The sequence below is a fragment of the Thamnophis elegans genome, chromosome 1, assembly GCF_009769535.1.
Source record: "Thamnophis elegans isolate rThaEle1 chromosome 1, rThaEle1.pri, whole genome shotgun sequence".
Classification (NCBI taxonomy): domain Eukaryota; kingdom Metazoa; phylum Chordata; class Lepidosauria; order Squamata; family Colubridae; genus Thamnophis; species Thamnophis elegans.
The window spans coordinates 38,831,495-38,853,852 of NC_045541.1; the positions used below are offsets into that span (position 1 = coordinate 38,831,495).

The 22,358-nt window shown below is 36.2% G+C and overlaps 1 protein-coding gene across 2 annotated transcripts in view; it reads right to left on the bottom strand.

The window, feature by feature from the left end:
* Positions 1 to 1,488: 1,488 nt before the first annotated feature.
* Positions 1,489 to 22,358, bottom strand: part of MBD5 (methyl-CpG binding domain protein 5) — a 153,813-nt gene continuing 132,943 nt past the window's right edge. For both annotated transcript variants that reach the window (XM_032211578.1, XM_032211569.1), the window contains exons 10-12: positions 14,301 to 14,374; positions 6,535 to 6,610; positions 1,489 to 5,443 (exon numbers count right to left, since the gene is read on the bottom strand). In XM_032211578.1, coding sequence (XP_032067469.1) covers positions 5,372 to 5,443; positions 6,535 to 6,610; positions 14,301 to 14,374 — 222 coding nt within the window. In that variant the 3' untranslated portion in view covers positions 1,489 to 5,371. The remainder of the gene's footprint in view (positions 5,444 to 6,534; positions 6,611 to 14,300; positions 14,375 to 22,358) is intronic.

The following is a 22,358-nucleotide window of genomic DNA, read 5'->3' on the forward strand; positions in this document are numbered from 1 at the left end:
CAATACTGTATACTGGCCTCTTTACTTTCTTATAATTTAACACTATTTTAAAAAAGCAATACTAGTACTGGGTAAGACTGGTGGGGGAGTTACAATAAAAGTCACTTTAACAAAACATTTTTCCTAGTTTCATAACAAATTTAATTTGGTTCATTTGGAAGTCAATCCTTCCACTTGAAGAAAGGGAAAGTATTTATCTCAACAGATCATTTCTGTTAATTTTGTTTTAAAATGACGATTTTCAATTTCATCTTCAGAAGTCAAATACAGGTAATCCTTGACTTACAACAGTTCTTTTAGTGACTGTTCAAAGTTACAACGGCACTGAAAAAAGTGACTTAAGACCATTTACATACTAATGACAACTGCAGCATCCCCATGGTCATGAGATCAAAACTCAGATGCTTGGCAACTGATTCATATTAATGACTGTTGCAGTGTCCCAGGGTCATGTGACTACCTTTTGTGGCTCTCTGACAAGCAAAGTCAATGGGGTAGACAAATTCACTTAACAACCTTGTTACTAATTTAACAACTGCAGTGATTCACTTAACAATTGTGGCAAGAAAGGACGCAAAATGGTTGTAAGTCGAGGGCTACCTGTACCTGTAGCTGATGGTATCTCTTGAATCTTGACTCTTAGTCATGCAGACTTAGAAAGTTAATTAGAATTACAGGGACTTTGATGATTAAGTGGGATATGGAATAGCAAAAATGTTTCAAAATTGTGATGCATTCACTGAATAAGACCTATATTCCATGTCGTAGACCATTAGGCTCACCAAAATGATAACAACCAAAACATATACACCCTTAATTATTTCTTCATGTAAGGGTTTCTTTTGTAAAATGATATTGCAAAAGTTGAACCATAGCTAGCTTTCTGAAATGTAGGTGTTTGTAAAAGTGATGTATGTGTGTATTTGATTACAGTATTTGAAGAAAAATCGGGATTTCCATGATCATCTGGCCATTGGTCACTTCCACAGATAATCAAAAAAACACTTGCAACTGCATTGAAAGAAATATGCGTTCTTTGTGAATAGCACCAGTTTTTAAAGTGTCAGATGAAATATGTAGGATGCAATTAATTGCATAGACTATATTCTGAAGTTAAAGTATTTTTGCTCATGTCCTCAAGACACTTGCAAACTTCATGTAGGTAAGTTCCACAAAATAAATGAATTAAAGGATAATACTAAGCTTTCACTAGAAGTAATGTGCAAAGTATAGAAGAAAATATATATTTTCAAGTTTTAATGGGCCTGTGGATATGGTATTTAATTAATTGACACCAATATTAGAATGTGGATACAACATGCAAATATGGAGGGCCAAAGAATCTCAGATTTAAATATTTAACTCAGCATTAGTTTTTGATTATTTAATATTACAATGTACACCCCATTGTTAAGTCAGGGATGTGCAACCCTCCCAGCTCAGTGTTGTGCAAATATGGCCCCCTTTCGGAAGAGAACATCACAGTGAGATTTTTTGTGTGATTTAATCATAATATTGACAATTTTATCAAATTTTACAAAACTGGTATTTTTTTTAAAAAAATCTAACTCTTAATAAGACTAGAATGGGGTTCTTTTAAAATAGAAAAGCATTATTATGCTACTGCTCTTCTGGAATATTCATATTAAAAACCCTATGTAGCAAAATACAAACTGTAGCTAATAAAAAGGTAATTCAGTCCACCATGATATTTTATACTGATAAATTCTGGGAATTCACAAATAATATTGCGTTATTAGCATGTTGTCTGCACAATGGCATTGGTCAATTTAAATATGAAGACTAAAACAAAACCCCAAACTTGAGATTGTGGCCATAACTGCTATGGGACATATATTAATTTCCATCCTTTGGATATGATTTTCAGAACTAGTGCCAGCAGTACATGCCAGTCTAAATAATTGGCTAGAGGAACTAAAACTTCTTCATAAACAGAAATGTGTTCATAAATCTCCATGATAGAAAGAATAATTTCTTTGATTTTATATAATTTTTATCACAATTGACCAAGAATAAATAAATAAATAGACACATGAGGATAGTTACCACTTTATATCCTCAAAACACCACACAAACATCCACTAATTGAGCTAATGAGAGGCTAGTCATCTTATGGGGCCCAATTTCACTGGTTCTGCATCGTGCCAAGTTACAGAATCAGGCCTTGAGTTTGTTTTCTACCTTTGCAAATGAAGGTATTTTTCCCCCATTCTCTAAATATAGGAGCTTATTATTATAAATTAGAATGGTGGCAAAACATTTTAAATGTTAAAATCTTCTGTTAGAAAAATATAGATTTGTTAAACAATAACAACAACAAAAACATAGGGTTGGGCCTTGAGTTTGTTTGTTTGTTTTTTTTTAAAAAAAGAAGTCATTTATGCATTAATGCAAAGAGAAAGAAATGGCTCTATGGGCAAATTCAAGTACGAGCGACCAGCTTTTTAATTGTAAAGTATGTGCAACATTTTTAAAAATGTTACAACACTGCATGACCTGTAATGCTCACAATATTTACATCAACTGCTTACATAAAACCATAAAAACTCTAAAAAGGAGGGAAAAATCTGTATGGACTGAAACAAACTATTCCTAGCACCCACATCAATGCCAATATTAACCAATGAAATCGAGTGCACAAAAATACTTTACATAGTCTACTAATGTAAAGTATACATTGGTGAGAAAAGAGTACAAACCTAATTAGTTAAAAATGTCAAAAGAAGGGTTGGTCAATACAAATTCAGTTTTAGGGACAAAAAAGAATCTTTAAAAAACTACTAAATATAAACACACATCCACCCATACACACACCCATGAGTATTCATGAATAGAAACATCTGTTTAGACACGAGCAGAAAGCCGGCTGGTACGAAAAATGGACAACATTAACTCTTTAAACATAACAAACACATCAACTAGTAACAAAAAAATAAAATAAAAATAAAAGAGTGCTAACTGATCTACACAAAGTATCATTTCAAATGAGCTTTCATGTAGGATTGTGGAGACTACCCTGCCATCACATAGAAGACACAATGAACCTACCCATCAGGTAGAAGGTGGAAGAATTCCTGTCTCCAGGTCACTGTAGCTTAGTGTGATTAATTGCATTCCCTCAGACTGGGGTGTGGACAAAGGAATAAGAGCTGTCCAGATGAGAGGAGGTGATCTAGCTGCATGCTAGAGTCATGTATATTGGGAAGGAGAACTGACTGGGGGAGTGTGGGGAATTGTTTCCCGAAAGCTGTTGTCCTCTGGGGCTCATTTCACATGGAAAGTGGAGTGGGGCCCAGAGAACATGAACTTGGGCAGGTGATAAGTTCTCTTCATATAAGCACTACATTTTGGTTATAGACTTATTGTCATCAGCCTTGGATACTGCTGATTACCAGTAATCTTTGCTAGGAGAGGTAACTAGGCCATTTTAAGGAATGACGTTCCAGGATGAGATACAACGGTGGCTCCTAGATGAAGAGGTAGCAGGTAGTCCTCAGGAGACTCCATCTTGGGCCTAGGCAGAGTGAATTGGGATACTTGGAAAAGGGGGGAAGGCCACTGCCATTATATGCAGCACCCATATTAAAAATGACACTGCATTATAATTTCTTTCAAAGGTACACACTGGGTATTTTGAGAAACCTCACAGCTTCAGGTTCATGTATCTGTAGTGTACTATCATATTCTAACATATATGCTTCACATTTCTTTCAAAATTAACATAACATAAATAATCTGGTTAATAGATTCAACCTGCACATTTCTGCCACATTAATATAAATATATATAAAGATATATTTATATATTTATATATACGAATCTGTTAATGGTATAAATAATTCTTATTAAATAAAATAAATCTGATATGTTACATAATACTGATAAAATCACTGGCTGGGATCCAAAGAACTACCTTAGGTCCATTCAAGGACTTGGATTTGTTTCAACCGGGCTTGAACTAATTGCTACCTTTCTCAAACGAGAACTCCACCGTATCGGAAAGAATTGTTTTGAAAGTTGCCAATGGTTCAAGAACGCTGGTAATCTCCAAACTGGGAAAAAGGAGATTTTGTTCAAAAGATACTTTGAAAAATCTTATAGGTGCACTGAACTAGCTGTGGAGTCCTTTGGATCCTGGCCACTGCCGCTAATAGGTTAGCAAGCCACCTTTAACCTTTAGTATTAATAAGGAAAATGCTGTTGGTATTGGCAGGCAGGGGAATTCAGTAACTGCTTACGCTCATCCAGTCCACTGAATACAGTAAAAATATCCAAGGACAACTAGTCACTGAATCCCTTTGTTAATTTAGGAACACGTTTTTGCTAAATTGTAATCTTACTGCTAACAATTAGCAACAACAATGAATCCATCAATTGGGCTATTGCTCTCATACTTTAATAAAAACTGTGTTCTTTGCTTAAATAAATTGGAATAGCTACTTTAGGCTTTGTTAAAAGCTTTGAGGGGGGAAAGGTAGTAAAAATGAATGCTGATATGTTTCTGATTTCAAAGCGGGTAGCTAGGAAATTCTGTTAAAGCTGACTCAATAGTCTATCTAAATATTTTTAATTAAAAAAATCTACAATACTATAATTTAAAACTCAATTTAAAAAAACAACAACCATGCAACTGGTAGTTGCAGCTTTTCATATCTTAATTTGACCTATGATCCCACATCCCATTAGGAATCTGCAAGGTTTCACTCTCCTACAGGGACCCAAAATGGAGTACAGTACTTCCAGGCCAGGTTCATTCCAAACAGACACTATAAATGAACACTCAGTGGCAAAAAGTGTTATGTCATAATTAGGGGATTACATAATCATGCCTTTTCACTGCTGTTAAATACAAAAACAGCATTTTTTACATTATTATATAAAAGCATTTAGGCTGTATTTTTATTTATCACTTTACATTGGTAGTCTCTTGTATGTGTACTCAATAGAAACCAAAGAATTTTGTACACTATTCTTTTGTACAATAAAAGATAAAGTGTGCATTAGGTATGCTTGTACATGACAATAGTACACTATTTACATTTCAGATATCGTCATGAAATTCTGTTTTATCTATGTACATAATGAAAATTTTGCAGAAACATTTGGACTATAATTTTATAATCACAATTTTAGTATTATAGAAAAAAAGGATTTATAGACACTCTTCAATCTTTAGAAGATCTGGATTAACTTCTCCCTCTTTAGCAATAAGAATACTGTACCACTGTTTTGTTTAGCACCTTGTGGTGATTATATATATATATATATCTATATATATATATATATCTATATATATGAAAATTATGTGCATGTTATGTAAGAGCCAGATCAGTAACAAAGACATTCAATGTTATCTAGAGATCTTCCTCCTCTTGGGTTTTGGAGGCTTCAGCTGTCTGTCTCCCTGTGGAATCTGATGCACCTAGGGAAAACAAAAAGGAAGACTTTAAGGATTAAGAGTAATTGCATTGCACTCCTGTCAAAAGCACCAGGTTGAGTTGCTTCCAGGTTGAAAGGATTAGCTGTGACATCACCATTGCCTGTGGGGCGCCCAGTTGGGGGCTCCTTTCATGTCCCCATTAACAAGCCTATCAAAGGGGTACCTATCTGTCTTCTTTTGAATGCACGCTTTCGAACTGCTAGGTCAGCTAGAGCTGGAAAGATTTATAGGAGCTCACCCTGTCCCACTGCAGCAACTAGGCCTCAAATGTGGGCTTTCTGCTTGTCAACCCAGCACCCTAACCACGCAAGCCACCCTGCTCCTCATTAACAGTAATGAAATATTAGATAATATTTTAAACATTTTATATACTAGATAACATATTTTATCTCTACATATATTTGACTCAGCTAGATCAGTTTTGTTATAGCCTAGAATGAAGGTACAAAGATATAGAAGAGCTTCCTATTTCAGTATGTCAGAGCGAAACCTATACATATGGTTCATGGTTTGAATTCTCAGTCTCTTCCCCCTGCCTTGAAAGTCAATGGATATTTGGTCAACTTTTGGCTGACCTTGAGAGGCACCTGAGGTATGTTGGCATATAAATTCTCCATTAATCTGGAAACTATTGGTTCTTGCCTCACCAGGTTCTTTCTTTACAACACATCTCTCATAGTCAGAAACAGTGAGCATAATGATATGGTACACTGGGATAGGTTACTAAATATGAATGGTAATGATAAAGGTGGAAGAAGTCACTTGTTGAAGACACTGGACAAGATACAGTGTCTAGAGAACCAATTTGAGTCAATTTATTACTTCTATTTTAGATCTGAGCATATATTTAAATATATTTAATGAATTTATTGGGAATGTATATTTTGGAATACTATGGTCAACTCATTATCTTAAACCATGTGGAAAATTTATTTTCTGTAAACCTTCCCCTTCTTCCGTGTTTCTGTTCCAGTTATCTGCTTCTTCACAAATACTGGGCTTGGGGAATTCTCCCTATTTCTCCTCCCTCTGCTGTCACACCCCTTCCCCCAAATTAACTATTAGGTACTTACATTCCCAGACATTTTGTCAAGTTCACTCATGGCCTCATGGATAGCAGCTTCTAAATGGTTATTTAGTTTCCCACTTCTAAGATGAAAATAGAGGAATAGATTTACAATAATGCTGTAGCTTTTCAGTAGAATATACTTAATATATATATATATATATATATATATATATATATATATATATATATATATATATATATATATATATATATATATATATTGCAACTTCAAGTTAACATTCTATTCAGTTTTTCAATAATAGCAATACATTTTACTTTGTATTTTCAGTTTAATGTGCACACACAGAGACATGCAAGTAGTCTTCAGATTATGACCACTCATTCAACGGCACTGCACAAATGCTACTTACTGTACAACTGGTTCTTGTAGTTCTGACCATTGCAGTGTCCTAGCAATCATGTGATTGCATTTTGGTGTTCATAACCTGGTTTGGGATTATGCTGAATTGAGTTGCCATACTGTGATTGTGACTTCCAATGCTACTTGTTGGTTCCCACAAGTAAAGGGAATGTCTTGTCTGTTATCTCTCTCTCTCCCCCCCTCCCTCCAAACACATCCAAAAGTATATATATGACACATATTGATGTATCAGTAGAATGTTAATAGCTGATCAAAGCCATCAAGATATATTTGAAGAAAGCTTTATAGGAAATGAAAGGAATTAAGAATAATATTAGGAATAATAATTAATGACTTAAAGACTTGAAAGAAAGAAAAGATACAAATTGAAAGCAGTTGGTTAGAGCTTTTTAAATATTATATTTAAAAAGTATATATATGTATATGTATATGTGTATGTGTATGTATGTATGTGTGTGTGTATGTATGTATGTGTGTGTGTGTGTGTGTGTGTGTGTGTGTGTGTGTATATATATATATATATATATATATATATATATATATATATATATATATATATATATATATATATATATATATTCATTCTTAAATTATAGACTTATAGGATTTTATAAAAAATAATAAAACATTGAAGAAAAAGTTGGAGATGCACTGATTAAAACTGTGGGATCTGAGAATCTCGAAATATATTAGTGCAGTAAAATTGTGGGAGAAACAGAAGTATATGGAGTCTTATTATATATCAACAACAGAACAAAAAGGAAGATGAAGATTTTAACAAGACAAGAGAATATAACGATAATTTGAATAAATGTTTTTTCCCTACTTAATAATTAACCATGTAGATGGAAATTTTGTGAGAAAAATTGTGAACGAAATCATTTATTCAAAACAAGTTACTCCTCTTCATGACTACAGTGCTGAAAGGCCTTCAAGAATATTATAGTTTTCTGAGATGGGTGCTGAATGAGAACAGCTTGTGCATAAACCAAATAGCAACACAAATAGCAGCTCCAATCAATGTGCGCAATCCAAGATGGGACAAAAGATCAGCAGCCTCTCCTTTCTCCTAGTTGTGCAACTTGGGGGGGGGGATAGTCTCCATGTTTTCTCTCTGCAGAATTAGGCCTTTCTTGAACATGTGAACGCTTTTATTTGAACTGGATTTCTCCTTTAGAAGAGTTTCACTGAAGTGAAATCTGTCTAATAGCATAACTCAGTAAGAGGACAGAAAATGTGGTCATTTCGGTAAGGAATTTCAATTCTAAATTCAGTGTAAATCCTAACAAACATCAAAGAAGCATAACAACCATATGAAGGTTTTAAATATGTTTCCAAAATAGTTACAATATTCTATTTTTAATAGCTATATGAACACTGCAGTATTGAGGACAAAAAGATGTTTACTTTCTCAGCTGCAAATTACTTTTTATTTTTAAAACAGAATAGTACACATAACATCTGTTTGTGCAAATTTTCAAATCCCTTCTTTCCTCTGAACATCTATCAAAACTGCCACAGAAATTTAACAATAGATCACGAACAATTTGTATGCATTTTAATAACATATATAGCTATATAGAGTAACAAACTGTTAAGGTTATGTCATTTAGCATCTGTAGATTAGGAATTAATCCAGAGAGAAGTCATGGTTTAAAACTCATATTAAAAAAAAAATCTTAAATTTTATGGTACAGAAATAATAACTGAAATAATATGTTAATTCTAAAGGGTAACAGAAATCAAATATAATTTCAGTCCAATATTATAATAAAATCTTGATTTAATGGACTATTTAGGTGGGACGGTGCCCATTAATCCTAGATATCTGTTAAATCTGGAAGAGTCTGTACATTTGTGCATGCATTAGCCCCACCCACTATCAGATTCATGCATAACAAAATGGATTAGGATTCTTTCTTTCAAACTGATGGCATTTGGCTGTAGCTGCCATTTTATTCTATTCATATTATACACACACACAACATCAAATGTACAGTCTTGTGAAAAAGCTGGCCTTCATGCCTTAGAAGTGACTAAAACTCTCAGTTTCCTGGTTTCTAGGCCAGCATTTAACCATCACACCAAACTGGCTCAAAATATAAGCTTTCTAGAGAATTTTTTAAAATGATAAAATGCCCAGAATCCTTAAATATCTATATGTTCAGAAATAACAAATGTATGATGAACATACAGGTGCAAAGGGAAGAGATTTGTTCATATAACATGAAATCCAATTAGAAATAATGGATGAGAAGAGACTTATATATCCTGTTCATTTCTATCACTGCATTTAAAAACCCAGTGTTTATCTTTATTTAATCTGCTGAATAATAATTACAATTTCCATATATGCAGGAATTCACTTTAACTCATCATTGTCTCTTTTCACATAATGGAATATATTAAAATATGTCTGACTATAATTCCAATCCAATTGCAAGTATTTCTGGGGATTTTTTGTATGTGAAATCAAATTGTTAACATATGGGTGCTTTTGCACTTCAATTAACCTGCATTAATTCTCTCCATGGGCTATTTTGCCTCAAATAACTGAATTCATTCTGAATTCAGGGATGTAAACTTTAGTACATTGGGGGGGCTATGCCTTCCTAGTTTGAATTCCCATTCTGAATTGGACTGCAACTGGTGTCATAAGACTACTGCAAGCACCAATTCAACAAAGCACATTGAGTGTGATTGAGATCCTAGCTTTAATTGAAATGCTGTATTCACGACTTCTACACATAGCACTAGAAAAAAGGGAAAGATCATTTCTATTGTTAAGAATTTTTATCTGTTATATGAAGGGAATTTTTTTGTACATTTATAACTTGACTTCTGTCCCCGCCCAGCCCCCCCATACCTGAATTGACAGATGGCTAAAGATATTGAACTGAATTGGAAATAAACAGTTGAAAAATAGAAGTTTATCAAAATTCATCTCGTAATAACTGACAAATTTGGTAAAATTTTCAGCTTTGTTACTATGGATTAGTAATTTTTCTTTTTTATCTCAGGACCCATTCCCAAAATTTATGCAAAGACCTTTTTTTCCTCTGAGTTTTATATTTATTGATATTTACTATGTGAAAAATTAAAATTGACACATTCACTGTTGCTACTGCTTCTCACAATTGTTTAATGGGATTTTAATACTGCATTATTTTTCAGCGTAGGCTGACAAATAATTTGATTTTCCAGACTCCTTAGAGAAGGGGTGTCAAGCTGGCAGCCCGCAGGCTGGATGTATCAGGCGCAGGCTACGCCCATCCCGGCTCCGCAAAGGCAAAAAAGTCACGATACATCTCGTGATGCCATAGAGTTTGACACCAGTGCCTTAGAGGGTTTTGAGGAGCTCCCCAGGGGTTTTAGGATTATTTTAAGAAATACTGCTATAGATAATCATTATACTATATTCACTTTTTGATGTAGAGTTAGATTAATGCTTATATTTTTTATTTATTCTATTTCAGCTTTTATTTTTGTTATTATTAATGCTGTATTTATTGTAGGGTTACATACTTATCTTGATTTGGATTGCCTTTTTTTTTTGCATGCTGCTGCTGAAGAACTTTAAATTGCATCAAAGCAAATGTCTCACCTGTGTCCAACACTGATCAGCATTAAATGTCATGAATAAAGGCAAATACACATATCGCAGGATAATGTTGCAAGCTCGAATCTGGGTCAATCACTGGGACCAGGGGTTTACTTTTCTGAGTTTTTGGACTCATGCTGCAGCCCATCTTCCAGGAACTGCTCTCTACTGGAATATGTGCTTTGGACTATTCTGTGAATTGTATTTATGTGGTGCCTTTATTTATGAAGGACAGACGGGGGGACACTGATTGTAGTGTGATTCAACTTTGCAAGGTTTCTATTCTAAATTGCATACTAACAAGAAACTTTCAGATTATATTGGATTCTGATAAATGTAACATCAAATACTTTTATTGACCAGCCTTTACAGTAGGAAAAGAAAAATAGTTTGGTACAGCAATTAATTATCAGGAGAAAAGAAAAAAAAACAAGAAGACCATAAAACAACATATCTAATTAAAAGTTTAATGCAAACATAGACAGGATTGCAATTTTTTAATCTGTTATATATCATTAACTATAGGAGCTATAATTTTAAATGAAATTATTGGTATGACTGGTGGTTACAGTTGGAAAATCTTTAAGCATGTACAAATTGAAAGTCTGGCTTACTCAACTATAATTAGAACTTTTGTTGTTAATAAAATAGAATAGCTATTTTCTTTGCCATCTATGGAGATACCTACTTGGCACAACCATCCCTCAGGTCATAAACTTTTATATATTTTGCCTGGCATGAGAGATTAAGTGTCCACTTATGGGAATCTTAACCGTTATCTAACGTCTCCCTAATAAAAATCTAAAATAAAACCAAAACCGCAAGAGATGATTGATCACTTGACCTAGCTAATCTATCAGAGATATTTCTTCTTTCTTGTGTTGTCATTGTCCCATGTGGCAGGGACTGCGCCTAAATGAGTTATATGCTTACGATGCCACATAGGGAGACACTAAAACAGTAAATAACCCAAATTCAAATGGAGTAGAAAACTTTAAACAAAACTAAAAAGGTTGTTGTATTTGCAAGTTACTATTAGCAAAAAAAGATGAATTGCTTTAACAACTATGCAGTATTTTGGCAAAGGCAGAATTTCCCTTCTGTCCTTTAAGTAGAGACCCAGTTTGGTGTAGTGGTTAAGGTGCTGGTCTTGAAACTAGAAGACTGGGAGTTCTAGTCTCCTCGGTGACTTTGAGCCAATCACACTGTTTCAGCCCAACTGATCTCACAGGAATGATTATTGTAGGAAAAACAGGTGGAGGAGGTAAGAATTAGGAATGTTTACCACCTTGAATTACTTATAAAGTAATACAGATGGGATAAAAATCTAATACAACTGGAAATATGCTGAGTAGGCAAAAGAAAAACTATGCCGATGTTGTTCACTCCTTGTTTGCAGGACTAAAAGTTTTAATACTATATGTATTCAAAAATGTTTCCGCTTGTAATAGCAACAGTAGTAGTAGTAATAGTAGTAGTTCTTCATAGATAGGATGTTAAATGTTTGCAAAGGGTAATTGCGCTGAGCTAAACTCCAGTGGGGATAATTGCTTCCTCCTTTGCCTCCTGTGCCCTCTCCACCAGTCACTCATTTAATTGCTCACCTGCTCATTGCTTTTCAATCTGTTAAGGTATATCACTTTTCCTCTCTACAAGCTGCACAAGGCAGTCTTTATTCAGTGATGTAATTACAGATGGGACAGACTAATCAGCTTGTAAGTTTGCCAGAGGCCATGTTCATTTTATAATCTTAGATAAATGGATTGCCTTGGCTCAAAATAAGGGCTTGGCCGATGGCCAATATTTGGGGTTAGGAATTATTGACTAGTGACAATATTGGGGGGGGGGAGCAGATTAGAGGAAGGGATTGGGAAGGGTGCAGCAGATGCAATCATTTATACTATCTCCTCTTCCTCCTTCAATCCAATAGAACGCAATAGAAGCATGTTGCATCTTGGGGACTGAAACTGCTTTTAGGAGAAACATTTCCCTTGATGTGTATGTGACTCAGCAGTAGCAGCAGCAGTAGTAGACTTATATACCGCTTCATAGGCCTTTCAGGCCTCTCTAAGCGGTTTACAGAGAGTCAGCATATTGCCCCCAACAATCTGGGTCCTCATTTTACCCACCTCGGAAGGATGGAAGGCTGAGTCAACCCTGAGCCGGTGAGATTTGAACCGCTGACCTGCTGATCTAGCAGTAGCCTGCAGTGCTGCATTTAACCACTGCGCCACCTTGGCTCTACTCAGTGGTAGTGAAGCCACGCAACTTTCAGACAATATGGTTTTGATTTCCTTAAATTCAGCGTTTCAATTTTTTATTTATATGTGATGGGATATAATTTATTCCCATGAGAAGAATTTGACTTCAAACATTCATATAGCGTAGCAAATATTTCAAATGCTTCATTACCATCAAGACATCAAGACTGAGCGACTAATTTTAAGTTCTCTTACAGGGATCTTGTGATATCTAAAATGGGCAATAAGCAGCTTCTTTGCCTCTGGTAAATCTTGCACTGGAGACTATATATGATTTAAAGGGCATCATTGACCATTTCTATTTATTTTCTCCTCATATTTCTTCTTCTTGAGATGATTTAAATGAGAGGTTTCTGAAACTATTTCAAAATCTATAAAATCAATTTAACAGATTTAAATGAGTGAATATGTATATACATTTTTTTAGTTTACTAACAAATTCTCCACAAAGTGATTCTTGGTTATCAAGCTGAAGCACCTGATTGCGCTGAGGAGATTGTTACTACATCTTTTATTGAAAAGATGGAAACTTCAAATTAAACATCTTCATAATTTAGATAGAATTGCTTGAGGAGTTGCCTGGAGTTTTGGTGGAGTAATGGATGGTCTGGAGATGTTTAAATAGACTATGCACTAGTATGGCTACAACAAAATACCACATGGAAAAATGGGGGATTCTCAGAGGACATTTAGTGTGAATGAGGCACTATTCCCATGATGACGAACCTATGGCACGCGTGCCACAGGTGGTACGTGGAGCCATATCTGCTGGCACGCAAGTTGTCAGCACCAGCGTGCATGCTTCTGGAGGGCTGGGCGAGGCCGTTTTTGCCTTCATAGGCTGCAGGAAATCCCCCCAGAGCCTGGGGAAGATGAAAAATGGGCCCAATGGGCCTACCGAAAGTTTGGAAACAATCTGTTTCTGGATTCTGGGGGGCTGAGGGAGACCGTTTTTGCCCCCCCCCCATGCTCCAAGAAAGCCTCTGGAGCCTGGGGAAAGTGGAAAACCGGCCCAAAGGGCCTACCAAACTTCTGGTAGGCCCCTTGGGCCCATTTTTTGCTCTCCAGAGGCTTTCTGTGAGCCTAGGGAGAGCGAAAACAGTCTCCTTTGGCCCTGAGCAAATACCAAGCTCAGCTTGGAGGTGAGCAGTGAGGCTCACGGGGGTGGTGGTGATTGTGCACGCCTGCACATATGGGGCACACTTTGCATTATGGGTGCTGGCATGCGCGCACACTATTGCACGCCCATGTTTTTGGCACCCAACAACAAAAAGGTTAGCCATCCCTGCACTTTTCAAACAACTATCCATCTTTTACAGTGCCCCCTGGGACTGACATGCACACAAAATGACTTGCTAGTCGGAAATAGCCCTGCCATCAATGTAGGATGGCATTGGGCTGAAGCTATATAAATTTATGTTTTTTTATTAAATTTTTTAATCTTTTTAAATTTAAGTTGGTAATTTCCTCCTTTTTAGTTCCTGAATTCCTTACACGATGATTGCCAAGATTTACAGGGTACTTACTTTCTATTCCGTTTTCGGACATGGTTGTAGGCTTCCAGACCTTCTGTTAGTGTTTTCAACTTGTCAGGTTCCACCTGAGAGAAAGTATGAACAACAAATTACATTACCTAGACATTCAATTATTCCAGATATAATCTCAGCTTCAAGAGATCACAGTAATACCAAATGTTCCACTGTGAACTCACTCTGATAGACTACGCACTAGTTTTTCCGTGTTCTTCAAAATAAAAATTACTTTTGTTTACTTCAAAATAAAAATTGTACTACCTTTACTAAGCTGATCCATATAACATAATCTAATTGTCATTGCATGAAAAAGTAATATCTCTAACTCCTTACCAAATTGTTTATGAGATCCTAAGTATTTCAAGGTGAATATTGAAAACATACACAATGAATAGGATTACACATAGTCCTCGACTTACAATCACAATTGAATTGGAACTTCTGTTGCTAAGGGATGCAATGTTTAAATAAGTCATCATGTGACTGCACCCAATTTTAGGATCTTTTTGATGTGATCTTTGAGGGAACCATGTGGTCATTAAGCAAATCTGGTTTCCTCCATTAATTTTGTTTGATGGAAGCCCCCTTCCAGGTCACAAATAATGAATATATAACTTCAGGGTGCAGCAACTGTTGAAAACACATTGTTGGTTGCTAAGTGCCCGTATTATGATCGCAGGTCTGCAATGGTTGTAAATGCAAAGACTGGTCTTAAATAACTTTTTTCAATGCTGCTGTAATTTTGGGCGCTAAAAAAATGGTCGAAAGTTGAGGACCACCTGTATTTGAAATTTACCCACTCATAAAATCCAACATTTAATTTCTGCAGCAGAAGAATTCTAGTTCAAATCTAAGTCAGACTTATTGTTTATATAACATTATAAGATTAGCAGCATAGGTAGCAACTGCCCCCCAAAAGCAAGTGTTTAAGAAAAAACTCATAGTTGTATTCATTGGGGCGTAAGATTATTTTATGGAGTATAACCCCAAGCGAGTTTCCCTATAACACCTATTGTGGCGTCTCCTAAAGCAGGGATATCAAACTCAAGGCCCGAGGGCCAGATCCGGCATGTGGGATGTTTACATCTGGCCCGCAGGGCCGCCCTGGAAGCAGCAAAGGATCAGCCTGCAGTGCCTCTGCCAGAAGAAACGGGCTCCTGAGTACGGCCCTGCCAAGCTCTGTTTTTGCTGACAGAGGGCTGCAGGAAACCATTGCAGCCAAAAAAGGAGCTCGGGGGCCCATTTTCACTGGCAGAACACTCAGGCACCAAAGCCCTCCACACACGAGTGATTTTGAGCTAGCCACGCCCACCTCGGGCCCCTGAGGTCAGACATCACCTGATGCGGCCCTCAATGAAATCAAGTTTGACCCAAAGTTTCATCTCTCAATAATAACACCCATTTGCTTTGGGAAAAAATTCTCATAAAGAAAAGTAGAATAAAATTTTAGGACAATTGCAACAGACCAATAGCAACGTTGCATTTTTCCTTAGTAATAGCTTCCTTTAGATTCTGAGGGGCCAACCAAAGCTTAGCAGTAAGAATAGGCCCTTCATATGATTTTTAAATAACAAGCAATGGAAGTATCTTCTCAGACAATAATCCATTGTCTTAATATTGTTAATTATTAAAACAGTGAATATAAATTTTGTTTTGGCACCACTACTACAGAATACAATTTGGTTCACTGTAATTAAACAACAAAGCTACAAATTGGGTAACACAGAGATTTCAGCTGCATTGAAGTGATAAAAATTATATATTTCAGCAGCAGGTTTTTTTTTTTTTTTAGTAAATTCTGTTTCTAACCGAACTTTGTAAATGCTTGAGTTGTTTTCTATAGCTATATGTACAAATGACATTACAATTATTATGTGTAAATAATTTTGTTTTTCAAATAGTATTAAAAAAACTTCATAGTTCATTTCACTAACAAAAAACATCTAAATTAACATATCACTTACAATAAACTTCTAAATTAACATTTAAAGTCGGAAACAATGCTATTATTACATCCTTTATTACTTTGGTTTGATGACATCCTATATTACTTTGGTGAAGGTTTTATTTTTTAACATTTTCATTTAAACAATAGCTTTTTATTCCAATAATTGCTAATGTATACATTTTATGAATGCGCGAACCATTACAACATCAATACTCGCAAGAACTTCATTAAAAGCAACTGCAGAAGTGAAAAACAGAATTTCCATCCTGAATATCTACATCACGTAACTGCCTGCAACTCCATGGTCAACGTTTCTTCCTCTAATTAATACAGTAGAGTTTGTGAGGCTGCACTGATAACATTTACTTCGTATTCCAGGACCTTCTGAATGATTGTGGACACTGCTCATTACAAAATGTGTAAATGAAAACCTTTTGCTGGGAAATTCAAAAGTTACTACAAGTGGTCCTTAACTTACAAGGGTTTGTTTAATGACTGTTCAAAGGTATGGTGGCTTGGAGAGGGTGCTTTATTGTATAGTATAGCCTTTTTTATCACTGTACATCATGTATATAATGAAATTGGTCCATAAAGCACTTCTGGCCATAGTAAAATGCTTTGATACTCTCTCTCCAGATGTGGTATTCAACCAGTTCTGACAGGTTCTGGAGAACCCGTAGCGGAAATTTTGAGTAGTTCAGAGAACCAGCAAATACCACCTCTGGCTGGCTCCGCCCCATCTATTTGCTGCCTCCCGAGTCCCAGCTGATCGGCTGGTCTTCTTCTGTTGCCCTGCACAGGAGAATGGAACTGGAAAGCAGGTTGGTGGGGTAGAAATGGAGATTTTACAGTATCCTTTCCCTGGAGTGGGGTAGAAATGGAGATTTTACAGTATCCTTGCCCTGCGATGTCCACCAAGTCACGCCACACCTACAGAACTGGTAGTAAAAATATTTTATTCCTACCACTGATTCCCTCCTCCTGCAGTCATGCAACTGTGATCTGGGTGGTTGGCAAACCGTTCATATTTATGACTGGTTACCTCGTGATGACCATTTGCAATCTTCTCTGCCAGCTTCCCCAGAAAATCCATGTATGCAGGTGAGGAGGGGAGGACAGAAGTCTTTTGCTGGACTACAGAAACAAAGTTTGATTCTTTGGGATCCCTGCTTCATTTCTCCAGCCAAGGGCATGAGTTCCTTCCTATGTATGGTAGGCAGTTCTTTCACTCTATCTGCTGAATGACCTGCATGGTTCTTTTATTTATTTATTAAACTTATACACCACGCCTCTCACTAGCCAAGTGACTGCATGATTTAATGATCAAATTGGGAGAGCCAGTTTGTTGCAGTTGTTCAGTGAAGCAGTCACGTGGGTGTCTTAAAAACTGCTTTGTTCATTGACCAAGATTCCGGTCTCAATTCTGGTCCTAAACTGAGAACCACCTGTATGCTAGTACAGTGTCTTCCCTTTTCTTAAAGACATTTTCATTTGTTAATTCAAATATTAGAATGGTCCTACTGAAGTTTAAAAGTAGCTGTAATTCTCATAATAAAAAGTGTATCTATTTCTACTTATCTCCTCAGTCTTCTGATACTTTTAGAACATGCTGAGATAATTAATATCCATAGGTAAATGTCATGATTCAAGAGCTGGACCACTCTTAAATTAGAGAAAAAATTTCCCAAAGGAAGATTACACAGAAAAAACTAATCTGTCTCTATTATCATAGTCTAATTCATCTAAGACAATTCTCCTATTTTAAAAGTAAATTAGGAGTAGAAAAAATAATTTCTTTTCAGATCAATAAATTGAATGTGTCTTACACTTCACCCTCTTAGATGAGGAAAACTAATTGATGAACCTTAGCAATACATTCTACAATACCTACCATGAGAACCTAGCAGTAACTTTTTCAACTCTCCATTCCCACCAATGTTTTATTACTGGCTTATGCACATTTTTACAGATGTTCCGGGGAATCTGTACATAACACATTGGTGATTGTGTTATATTGTTGGTTATACCAATAGCACCTAAACTTATATACCACTTTGTAATGCTTTATAACCCTCTCTAAGTGGTTTACAGAGTCAGGATATTGCCCCCATCAATCACAGTCCTCATTTTATCAACCTTGGAAGGATGGAAGGCTTAGTCAATCCTGAGCCGGTAAGGATCGAACTCCAGGCTGTGGGCAGAGTTAGCCTGCAATACTACATTCTAACCACTAAGCCACCATTGGCTCCCGTACAATATTTAATTATTTTTCTAATATGAACGTAGCAGTTTACATAAATAGATATTGGTTGTTTTCGGCAGTCATTAACATTGAAAATAAACATTTCAGTCTAAGAGTATAAAGATACCTCTTTGTTGGAAATGTGAAGATCATGAAGGGACATTTGATGATACACAGTGGACTTACGAAGTGAAAAAAATGGAGCAAACACATATGATGATGCAGAGAAAAATCAATATTTAGTCAAAACTGGAACTTTTCTTACGAGGATAGCCAACTAGAAACTCTCATGGAATATTGGCTTTATATATGGTAACTGCAGTAAGGCTATTAATGTATATGTACAAAATGGAAAAAAAACCTATAAATACCTAGAATGGAATAATGAATTGTGAAGATGGTAGGCCTTGCAGAAATGTCTCAATTGAATGGTTTAACTAAGGAAGGAGCAATAACTAATTTTATAAAAGACCGGAAATCCTTTACTAAAATGGATTAAAAATGAACTGCTGATCCCCAGATTTATTGATTAAAAATTACTGTATAGGAGAAGATTGGAACTATGCTATATAATTTGGGAGGGCAGGAACAATATTAACTATGCTTGTAAGTGCTCTGAAGAAATTGGAAGTTGCTTCTTAATGACTTTAAATTTTCATGGTATCTTGATAAAGCTATCCAACAAATATCCAAACATTTAGCTTTCTGTTTTATATGCTCTTTTTATCTTACTGATAATTTACATAATAATTCTATGTAAATTTTTATTTTTCGGTAACTATTCTTTTGTCTTTTTTCAGGTTACAAATCTACATCTTGGGTACAAGCTATAAGTATTTTCTCTCCCTATACTATTGTTGGTATTTTGTCAATAGATAGAAACCCAAGGGGATGATGACTCCTGGGGCTAAAATAGTTTGAAAGGATATCCTTTTTTCCCAGGAGAGAGAATGTAGGCAAAGAGTGAAGTTTGTAGACTTAGTGAGAGGACATAACAAAGGTCTACCTGGTAGAAGTAGTCAAAGGCTGGATAGCAGAATGAAATAGAAGAGAGCAGGAGACAGAAATTGAACGGGTACTGGGGAATGAGCGATTGAAGTGCTGTATTTATGGAGCAATTGGCACAGTTATAAGAGAAAAGGAAAAATATAAATTGTTGGAGAAGGAAATATGATGGAAGGCACTAAGTAGATTGTTACAGAGATGGTGGATGGAAAAAAATGGTACCAATCCCTTCTTCTGAGTACTTAGGTGGCGGGTTGTTGCTGGCTTCAAATGGCTGCTGCTTCTCTAACAAGAAGAGAGTGAATCTTCCATGAATAACCAAGACCTGATTAAGAAAAATAAAGACAGCGCTGTTGTGAGATCTCTTGTGAGATACTACACCAACCTTGACTCTAGTGTTGGGGATAGGATAGAGTGACAATTTTCTTTTGGCAGAACTTGATGGTAGTCAAATGAACAACTTTGCAGTTGATTGTTCAGAAGGCCCTAATGTTGAATTTTGGTACCAGAAATAAGCAAAGGTTGCTGATGGTATCTCTCCTCTCTGTTACTCAGCAGCATTCCTGCCCATGCTTCTTGGTCTCATTACTGGCCTAGTCTCCATTTCCCCCCAGTTTTTGATGCCTGAGTATTTCAGCTTTCAGGCCTTTGGTTGGCTCAAAATTTCATGGCCACTGGGACAACTACAGCTCTGATGCATATAAGAGGCTATATGCCTAATATAGTCTTTACTCTCTAACAATTAGATTGCAATCTGAAGGTGAGGGACATCTCCATCAGACGTTATCATGGACAGATTATTTTCTGATCAGTATTAAGTCAACTGGGATCACCAACCTTCATAGAGTTAATTAAGATGTCTTGTGCACTTATATGATATTTAACCACTTAGTATCCAGTAGATACTTGGTGAATTTTCTTCCAGTGGGATGTTCAATGAGTGCTCTGTTGATCTCAGAAGATGGCAAAAATACTTGGCAGTATTGCCCACAAGTTGTCTCTCCCACTATGCAGATCCAAGAGACCTATTTGGTTTTCCTGAGGCGTTCTGGGAGATGAAGCATCAAAAGAGGCATGTGGAATGTCATTAAAGGAAGAAAAAAACAAATATGACCAAAGAAGTGTGAGAACACATGTTTGTGTCTATGGTGTAACACTAAGGGCAGCAAAATGCCTATATATCTGCACTTAATAGCAATAGTAATAGCTCTTAGACTTATATAGTACTTCATAGTGCTTAATAGCCCACTCTAAGCAGTTTACATAGTCAGGACATTGCTTCCAACAATCTGGGTTCTCATTTTATTGACCTTGGAAGGATGGAAGTCTGAGTCAACCTTGAGCTCCATTAGGATTGAACTCCTGTCAGTATTGCATTCTAACCACTGCACCACCACAGTTCCTAATATTATATGTTAAGCATCCTCACACACTCATTAAATAATAAATCAATCAATCACTAAAGGTGATTTGGTAAAGTTTTCTTCAGTTTGTGGCAACATTTCTACCAAGGTAGTTGTAAACAAAATTACAAATTTGGCAGGAAATACATACTAACATGGCAGGACCTATTGAAATCACAAAGGTAATGTTTTCTGAAGTTGCTTGAATGTGTGACTGCTGAGAAATTGCATAAGGTTCTCTGTGTGATGGGCTCCATCACATGTAGGTTACATCCATATCTGTCTTGGTTCAAGCTGCCATGGAAGGAAGGAGAGGTAGGGTACAGGGAAGCAGTGAATGATGAATAGAGTGATACTCCCAGTTCTGAAAAAGATAGTTATGCACCTATTCTTCAAAAGGCCATCCACTATTTTCCAAAACTATTGCTGTCACAATTTCCTCTTTTGGAAAAGGTTGTTGAGTAGACAATGTGACAGCAATTATGAAGGCCCTACATAAATTAGATTATCTCAATATCTTTCAGTCTAGATTCAGGCCCTGTCATGGAACAGAAATCGTATGGTAGTTCTTATGGATGACTTGCAGCAGGAACAAATCCATCAATTTGTATGTATATAAGGATGATGAAGATTATACCCAGGTTTACATTGTTACACCAACCGGTATAGATGAGGCTGCGGCTGTTGATTCTGTAGACTCTGAGGGAAAAGCCTCGAGATCAATCCCAACAAGATGTATTAGTGCAGAAAGCTTATTGTTTTAAGTGGTCAAGTTTTGGATAGATGCAAGTATCACTGAAGGAACAAGTTTGCAGTCAAGGGCACCTCCTAGCTTTGTAACTTCTTTTAGACCTGTAGCTGGAAATCATGACTATAAGTTTCCCAACTTCAGCTGGGGCATCTATTGCAACGATCCCTAGATCATCAGACTCTATAACAAAAACTCCAGCAATTATCAACTTTCTCTTATATTACTCAATTCACCATAAGTGAGGTTATTTTTTGAAAGATGCAATTGGTACAGAATGTGGCAGTCCACATATTAACCATAGGATAGAATTTAGTAGAATAATCCAATCCAATTTAAATCGCTGACTATTACCCTTTATGGCTTTGGTCCTCACTACCTTGGAGACTGTCTAATGTAGATTGAATCTACCCATCCCAAACATTTGTGCTGAAAGGGCATGCTACAGATCCCTCCCTATGAGAAGAGAATGGGCATTGCTTGTAAGCAGGACTTCTTGGTTGTGGTTCCTCATTCTGAAATAAGCTATCTCTCCAAAGTCAGATTGGCCGCACCCCCATTGACATTTGGAAGAAAGCTAAAACAGAGCTCTTCCAAAATATCTTCACCATAGAGGATGATTGGAAGCTGTTGCTGCTGTATGGCACCTAGTAGTTTATTTATTAATCTTTATAAGTACAAAAGCATGAATTGTAAATGCACATTA